The 9125-nt window shown below is 45.7% G+C and overlaps 1 protein-coding gene across 1 annotated transcript; it reads left to right on the top strand.

Annotated features, from left to right (window-relative positions):
- Positions 1 to 604: 604 nt before the first annotated feature.
- On the top strand, positions 605 to 9107 carry LOC116324114 (neuroglobin-like). Its single transcript, XM_031744670.2, has 5 exons — positions 605 to 901; positions 1763 to 1870; positions 2564 to 2684; positions 3532 to 3612; positions 8857 to 9107. Exons 1-5 carry the CDS (start codon positions 735 to 737, stop codon positions 8929 to 8931), a joined length of 552 nt encoding a protein of 183 aa, XP_031600530.2. The 5' UTR covers positions 605 to 734; the 3' UTR covers positions 8932 to 9107.
- The last annotated feature ends 18 nt before the right edge of the window (positions 9108 to 9125 follow it).

The raw sequence follows: 9125 nt of genomic DNA, 5'->3' as shown, positions 1-9125 counted from the left end.
CCAGGATCAGAGGAACCTGCGTTCCAGTGCTTTAACCCGTGACCATAGATAAGAGGAACATACACAGTCTTCATGGTTCTGACATGCTATCATGAAATCATACATGTGACCCCAGGTTTAAACGCTGCACAGAAACACAAGTGATGGTGGTGGCGGTCATCATGTGATCAGTTGTGAGGACAGCTGATTACATGACAGTTTCTCAGACTTGGCTCGCTCTGTGCTCAGAGGTTTTCTGCCGCAGCTCACTTCCTATTCTCTGCTAACACACAGGAAGCTAAAGTCGCCTTAAAAAGCTCTGTTGTTGTTGTTGTTGTTGTTGTTGTTGCTGTTGTGAGCTGATGATCGTCAGGCGGCTGACGATGACAAGCACGAGACTGTGAAGTTGAGCTGGATCAGATTATCAGTTCCTCTCAGCAGGTTTGGACTAAGCAGCTGTCACATTCTTACCTGTGCAGGTGATCAGTGTGTCAGCGCATTCAGGTGATACTAAACATTATTAAAACAGGAGCGCTGTGTGTGTGTGTGTGTGTGTGTGTGTGTGTGTGTGTGTGTGTGTGTGTGTTTCTTTTGAACTTTATCTGATAGAAACAAGCTCAGATCTGAAAACGAAGCGCGCGTCTGTGCGCGGGCACAGGTGACCCGCAGCGTGAGTGCGGAAGTGAGCGCAGTCAGTACCAGCTGTGCGCCGCGCTGTGTGCGGCGGTTCCGGTGTGCTGTCGGTGATTTTCTGGATGGGCTGCTCCCTCTCAGCGGAGGCTCCGGACCGGCGGCCGGAGCAGGAGGAGGAAGAGGATGCGGTGCCGGTGAGTCTGAGCGCGGAGAGCCGGGAGGCGATCAGGAGCAGCTGGAAGGAGATCCAGGAGGACATCAGCAGGGTGGGCGTCATCATGTTCGTCAGGTGAGTTCACGCGCGCTCCGCCGTCCTCTGTCACGCAGGTAGACGTTATGAAGGAGTGTTACGTCAGAGCAGGTATCCTTAAATACCGGTCATAAAGCCGTGTTGAGTTTTAGTTTAAGGGCGAGGATCTCTCAGCTCGCTGATCTGATCTCCCACCAGCCCACAGGCACGGCTGTGACGTCACTTCTGCGTAAAACGACGTTCAGTCAGAAAACAGTGGCGATTATCGTTCAGATGATCAGATTATTGTAAACAATGCGGGGTTTTTTTAATGCAGCAAGGTTTGATTGATAGCTCATCACCAAACAGCGGGCATGCGCAGGTCTGAAAGACTTTCTGGTTCTGATGCAGGTGAGTGCCTCAGAGTCAGAGGTCATGTGTCAAAGGTCACAGGAGGTCATGTTCTGCTTTCTGGAGTCTGAGAAAACGGTGCGGTGGTTAGACGAACCCTGACAGGAAGTGGGCTGGAGCTGGTTTGGTTGCTGAGCCTGAGTTCGTGGTGGGTGGAGGTCCTCCTCTCCTCTGCGAGATGGAGCAGGGCCGGGCAGAGCCACAGTGTTTGGGCTCAGGTGTGCTGTTTACCTGCAGACTGATGTTACTGATGGTCATGCAAAGCAGCTGCAGCAAGCCACTCAGCAGTCTCAGCCGCTCTCTGTGGTTTGTGCTCAGTTGTCTGTTCTCGCCTTGTGTTTGCGTATGAAAGTTCACCTCAGCCCTCAGCACAGCACAGAGGACTGTGGGTAATGAGGATGTGACCTTTCTGCAGCTGCAGGTTCACTGACTGTTAGTCCTTTGTTAGCTTATCAGACATCAGAGCAGAGCTCACATCAACCATTTAACTCCACCCCCACCCTCTTCCAGGCTGTTTGAGACTCACCCGGAGTGCAAAGACGCCTTCTTCGCCTTCAGAGACCTGAATGATGTGAACGCCCTGAGGGCGAGCAAAGAGCTGAAAGCCCATGGCCTCAGGTTACACGCGCATGCACACACGCGCGCGCGCGCGCGCACACACACACACACACACACACACACACACACACACAGAGGATATGTGTCTCTTATCTCTAAAATCATCATGAAGCCTTTTTTAAGTGAGAGCTGAGCAGTGTAACTGTGAGTGGGGGGAAAGTTTGTGACTAATCAGAAACAGGGACATATGTGCTAAAAGCTGATCAGCTGATTTCACAAATGACATAAAACACTAATATTAGTCAAATGAGGCGTCAAACACAAATACCACCTATGTTGGACTTATAAATAAAGTTCTTTTGAAGTCAGGAAGGATGTGAGGGTGGTGCTAATCTAATGTCATACACAATAACAAGAGGTAGATGTTGTTATCAGTCATAATGACTCGCGTACATTTTTATCTCTGAAACTGAAACACTTTGTTAAACTGTGCTGGAGAGGAAATATAAAACTGTACTCTCACATCCTGCTGTAACATTTTGTATGAGGGCTGCGACGAGGGCTCAAGATATATTTATTATTGCCTCTGATCAGTTTTATTGTAATCATACAGAAGCATGAACTTAACCTTTCATTTCATTAAAACACAGCCCAGAGGGCCGGTTAGCTGATAGCTAGCAGCAAAAGCTGCCTGTGACTCCTGCAGGGTCTCTGGGTTTAGCTGACTGGTTTTGTCCTCTGCTCTCTCTGCAGGATTATGTACATCATTGAGAAGACGGTCGCCAGGATCGACCAGGATGACCGTCTGGACCAGCTGATCCTGGATCTGGGCAGGAAGCATTACCAGTACAAAGCCCTGCCAAAATACTATGATGTCAGTGTGAAGCCGAGCACAGTGGTGGAGATTGGTTTCCACTCAGCTGTGACATTAGTTCAGTCCACACTGGTCATCCTCAGCTGAGCCTGCTCACACACATCTGGCGATTCTTCTCAGTTTTCTGAGCTTTAGGCAGATTGAAAGCTGTAGGAGGGTTGTAGAAGAGCTGTAGGACAGCTGTAGGAGGGTTGTAGAAGAGCTGTAGGAGGGTTGTAGGACGGCTGTAGGAGGACTGTAGAGGGTTGTAGAAGAGCTGTCGGACAGCTGTAGGAGGGTTGTAGAAGAGCTGTAGGACAGCTGTAGGAGGGTTGTAGAAGAGCTGTAGGACAGCTGTAGGAGGGTTGTAGAAGAGCTGGAGGAGGGTTGTAGGACGACTGTAGGAGGACTGTAGAGGGTTGTAGAAGAGCTGTCGGAGGGTTGTAAGACGGCTGTATGAGGGTTGTAGGACGGTTGTATGAGGGTTGCAGAATAGCTGTATGACAGCTGTAGGAGGGTTGTAGGACGGCTTTATAACAGCTGTAGGACGGGTGTAGGACAGATGTAGGACGGGTGTATAGCAGCTGTAGGACGGGTGTAGGAGGACTGTACGAGGGTTGTAGGAGGACTCTAGGACAGCTGTAGGATGGCTGTAGGATAACTATAGGAGGGTTGTAGGACAGTTGTAGGATGGCTGTAGGAGAGTTGTAAGAAGGTTGTAGGAGTGCTCGGGTGGAGAAAGGCCTTCTTTTTTTTTGGTTTATCTTGTCACGCTCTGTGGAAACACCAAACTGCTCTACTCTTAACTCCATCCACCCAGAGCTGCATGTGTGTACTCATCAAACAAACCCTTTCTCTGTCTGTCCAGCTCATGGGGGAAGAGTTCATCCAAGCCATCCATCCGGTCCTGCAGGAGCGCTGGACTTCAGACCTGGAGGAGGCCTGGAAGGTAAACAGAGTCGACGTTTACGGATTCTTCAGAGCAAGCAGAGAAAAGTTAACCTCATCATACAGATGATGATTAAACATGTGATTTATTGCTTCAAGAACCTGAACATATAAACAACCAGAGGAGAAACAGATGTGATCTCTGCTGAAGCCTGAAGCTGACAATGGCTTCAATAAAAACTGCAAATCAGAATGAAGAGCCTGTTTTCTTCTCACTGGCCAACTTCTGGAAGCCTGTAGAGGGGCTGTCTCTATCTGTCATGAAAGAAGATAAAGACATTTTAAATAGGGCAGGCTTTACATTCAGTCCACAGTGTTCTCAGTCAGGCTGAGCTCTGGACTTGTTCTGTCCTGTTTCAGCTGTGCATGCATCTTTGTCCTGCTGAGGACCCAGTTTGGTCCAAACTGGAGCTGTGGGACAGACGGCCACATGCTGACTCCACAATACTTTGTAGACAGAGAAGCTCATGTCATCATCATCATGGCTCCTCCAGCGTGCTCACAGCTGTTAGGAGGAAATGTGTGAAATCTTTGCCAAGTCAGACGTGAGGCTCATAAAGAGTCAGATTTCCACACCGGGAAAGGGAAAACAGAGTCAGGTTGGTCCTTGAGGAAATGACTGAATAAATCCAAACTGATAGTCTGAACAGTGTTACTTGATTGCAGGTGAAGTTATGCAACGGGGGAAGCGAAGTAACAAGGCCTGGGTGAGTCCCGTGGAGTAGTGATCCATAATTCCAAACAGTAAAGGCAGGCAGGTGAGGTTGGAGAAAGAAGACTGAGAGTTCACCGGCTGTTGAAGTGCGAATGCGATCAGCAACCAAGTGAGTGAAGCTATTGCAGGATTGTAAGGAGAGTCAGGAAACAAGTGGGTTAACAGACAATCTGGCAAAGGCTGGTTGTTAACTCTGATCTTAAATACAGCCGACTCAGTCAGTCTCAGGTGGTGATCCTGGGGGAAGCAATGAGGGCTCCGCCCTGAGGGGAAGAGCAGACACTGTGGAAAATTACCATGGCTGTATCCCAATTCAGGGTCTGCAGCCTTAAAGTACGCAGCCTCAACGATCCTCAAGGGCCGCGTACTCAAAGACCGCTAATGCCGGAAGTGCGAGGCTTGTGAAATGGGACGGTCTAGCCTCCGTCGCGCTGCCCAGGTTGCCTAGCAACCATAACACCAACCGCTGGAAACGTTTCATACAGCTTTGTTTGACAGAAATGAAGGAGAACATATTTTGTTCGTATGTTTGTTTCTACACGAGCTTTGTGTGATTTAATAAGTATCTGAGGCCGAGACCACAGGACTGTAAAACATGATTGTTGGCCTTCAGTTCTGTACTGAACAGTCATTTAAGATTAGCTAGTAAATAACAATTAGCCAATGTTGTTCATGAGACTAAAGTCAGTGTAAATATGATATGGCCAATATTATAGTTATTATATTAATCATCATAAGTTATTACAGCAGTGAGTTTGAACTCTCAAATCAAATCACTTCTATTGTCACATCACATGTGCAGGTACACTGGTACAGCACATGTGAGTGAAATTCATGTGAGTGAACTCTGTGTCTAATACTGAGCTTCAGTAAAGATTCAAGTTGCAGTTATTTATATGTCCTATCACCTTAAATCTTCACTCAAAGACAAGTATCTTTGACAGTGTATATGTAGATGTATTATATATAAGAGACAAATATTGTCCATTTAATACGTTGGCATTACTAAATTTGGCTCAATGCTTACATATATGTGTAAAAAGAAAATGTACGAGCTGTGAAAACTGTTTCTGATAAACAAAGAGTAGACTGATATATTAAATATCCCTTTATTGGGTGAGAAAATCAGACCATGTCATAACTGCTTTAAGTCATACAGAATAGATATCAGAGCCTTAAACAGGCTGACTTCTGCTAAATGGGTCAAACTGGGCAGAAAGTATACAAACATAACATCCTTATAGAATATGATGTAACACTATAGATCAACTTACCTCAGACTATATAAAGCATATAAACAACTACAACAATATGATGCAACAAACACAGCAGTACTACTAATCCAAAATACTCAAAGCTTCATAGAACTGAAACAAACATTTATTTTTAGCTCCATTCTGCTGCTGATACATACTTTAGGTTTCTGAATATTAAACTTGTTGCTGCCTTTCATAGTGTGTAACTTGAAGGCCCTGAGTACTTTCTCCCACACTGAAAACACTGGAATGATATTATAATTATTTGAAGATTACCTAATAAGACTGATTCAGGACAGATAATTAGTTATTTTAAACTTTTCTAGCAGTCCTTCACAAACAGGGAACAGTTTGTCTATTCTCAACATCTGTCAGCTGCTGCTGGCTCTTCCTCCTCCTCTTCCTCACACACTGCTGAGTTTGTCCTGGTGGATCATCAGGGGTGCAAAGCCTCACAGATGATGTGCAGCAGTGGGTCCCTCAGTCTGTCCTCACTCTGGACACTTGCAGTTGTCACACATGGAAATCAAATGTGTGATAAGCTGCAGGATTCAAACACAAGTGTAACTTATAAATACATGTTCATACTTTTATTCCACAATCAGAGAGAAAGAAACAGAGAGAGAGTGCAGGACAGACAAACAGGTGACAGTCTCAGGTGTATACACTGCTACAAAACAGCACAAGAGAAGGAGGATTTAGTGTTTGTGTTATTACGAGTGCTAAACAAGAAGAGTTCCCAGATGGTACAGTGGACACGTGTGACTCCTGTGATTAAAGCATCTTTCTTTCAGCTTAACGAGTGAACCGTCAGCTCGTTCAAACACACGTTAAAGTCCGTTTGGCTCGACACACCGAACAGAGGCAGCAATATAACATAGCTAACATTAACAGTGCAGTGAATCCCGCTTGTGCCGTGATATTCAGGACTGCAAGCCGAGCAGCATTCGCTGACTTTCAGCTTGTTGTGTTTGTGGATATGTGACTGACTTTAATTATCCATAAAATCATCAGATTCTCTGTAAGATTAAGGTCAACTATTGTATTATTATATTTTAAAGGCTCTAAAACCAAGAAAACGCTGAAAGTACAAACATCGCTAATGTCACATAACTTTGCCAACATGTGGCCAACAGTCATGTTTTAATGTTCTTCATTATTCAACATTTGCACATAAATAAGTGACATCATATTCAGTACTTATATTTAACAGTTTACTCTTCGGCTGCTACGCTTCTGCCGTCTGCGGCAAAATTATCCACAGTGACTGCCGCGCTATGAATTGTGGGATATGTTGGGCCACGAAGTCTACATCGCCACAGCCTTAAAATTCAGGGAAATGAAGGCCGCATTTCAGGGCCGCATTTCGAACAGCCTTTGAATTGGGACAGCCTTCGGCGCGCTGCTGTGACGTAATCGGCCTTAAAATGCAGCCTTTAAGGCTGCAGACCCTGAATTGAGATACAGCCCATGACTCAACCAGCCCATGACAAAAGCTTAAAGTGAGCTGTATGTGAGGCCGGACACTAAGTACGGAGAAAAGGATGGAGCTGGAAAGGATTTGCATGGAGTGAGGAGAGTGTGGTGAAAAGATGCAAGGAGGAATCTGAGGAGCTGATGAATGTAGGAAGTGCAGAGAATTAGTAAGGAGGCCACTATGAAGAGGATGAAGAGGTAAAGGAGGTTGGTCCAGAGGACACACCTGTGCAGGTAACGAGACATCTGGGAGAGAGGGTGGTGGACAGTTTAACACAGTCCTGGAGAGTTAGAGGATGAGGACGAATGAAGAAGAAGTGTACTGCTTCTGATCAAGAACATGATGAAGGAACTACAGTGGGATGATGAGCCATGAAGATGGGAAAGCTCTTTGTCACACCTGAGCTTGTGCTCCTGTCTGCGTCTTACCCTCTGAACTCGTACATGGCAGTAGCAGTGGACTTTCACAGGGCTGCGCATTTATCTGGTTATTAGAAATGTCAGTCACCTTTTTAATACGAAAACTGTAGCTTCAAATAATCTCCCATTGAAGGACTTCAAATCTGCTCCAGCTGTTCTCTCAGCCCGCGGTACTTCTCTCTTCCTGACGTCACTGTTAGGTGGAATTGCCACACTCATCACAGTGGTGATAAATGTGGCAATTCCAGGAAACAGTTGCACTCTTATGTGCAACTGCACCCCCCCTCCTCCCCCTGTCTGCTCTCAGACCACCAAAAAACAAAGAAACAGCAAGAAATGGATTAAGCAGAAAAATTAACAAAGAAAAGTGAAAAAAACCCCACTTTAATCTGTTGTTACCTGTCATCCACCTGGCCCTTAATTACTAGCATTTAAACTTATGAAGAAGGGAAATACATTTCATCATTTAGCCTGGACAAATTGTTTGCTGCTCTATAAGAAAGTTCTCCGTGAAGCTACAACATCTTACTATTCATCACTGATTGAAGAAAATAAGAACAACCCTAGGTTTCTCTTAGGCACTGTAGCCAGGTTGACAAAAAGTCAGCGCACTGTTGAGCCAACCATTCCTTCTCACAACCCAACCGGTCGCTGCAGATGGTCGCCCCTCCCCGAACCTGGTTCTGCTGTTGGTTTGTTCCTGTTAAAAGGGAGTTTTTCCTTCCCACTGTCGCCAAAGTGCTTGCTCCTAGGGGGTCATATGATTGTAAGGTCTAACTTAAAATATAAAGCACCTTGAGGTGACTGCTGTTGTGATTTGGCGCTGTATAATTAAAATTAAATTTGTCTTTTCTTTGCCACAGGATCTTAGGCCTGATGTTCTGCGTTTTAGCTCTACTTTTCGGTTGGTTGTGCTGAACTGTCTCCGGGTCACCTTTGTGCTGCCTGCAAAGATGGATAGAGCAGTGATACCATCACCATGCTGGCAACAAAGACAGCTTGGCTGTAATGAGCTTCCTCTGATCTGACCTCTGCTTTCTGAGAAAATGAAAGAAACTCATAGAAATAAAGAAACAGAAAATTAACTGTTCATATTCCAGAGAGTTTTCCATAAATGAAGATGTCAGTTTGTTGGGATGACCTCAGCTGATGATTGGACTGTGTAAATATCAGCAGCAGGTTTAACGCTGTGCTCTCAGACCTGCTGTAACAGGACCAGGCTCATGTTTGAAAGTTTATCTGCATTTCTGTGTTTACCTCATTTACCTGCACAGTTCAGCTTGCTTGGGCCTGCAGACTCATGCTGCCCCCTGCTGGTCATCACACAAACCCTGCCGTCTGTGTTGACCCTTTTTCACGACTCTTCTCTTTCCTGCAGACTCTGTTCTTGTACATCACTCGCACCATGAAGAAAGGCTACCAGCAGGCGCAGAGGAGCCACAGCAGCAGCTGAGAGCAGCTCGTCCCGTCACGTGACTGCAGCAGCTCAGCGCGGAGTCTTTAAATGAGAAGTTGTGTAGTAAAAATTTTGTTTTCAGCTCTCAGGTGTAACTGTATGAATGTTTAACAGCTCTGAGCTGTGGGCCTTTATTTTGAAAGTGAATAAACATCATGTGAGTTTTTAAACGACGAGATCTTTTATGCATC

Source organism: Oreochromis aureus, linkage group 15 (genome assembly GCF_013358895.1).
Source record: "Oreochromis aureus strain Israel breed Guangdong linkage group 15, ZZ_aureus, whole genome shotgun sequence".
NCBI classification, from domain to species: Eukaryota; Metazoa; Chordata; class Actinopteri; order Cichliformes; family Cichlidae; genus Oreochromis; species Oreochromis aureus.
This window is presented reverse-complemented; position numbering and strand designations above follow the sequence as displayed.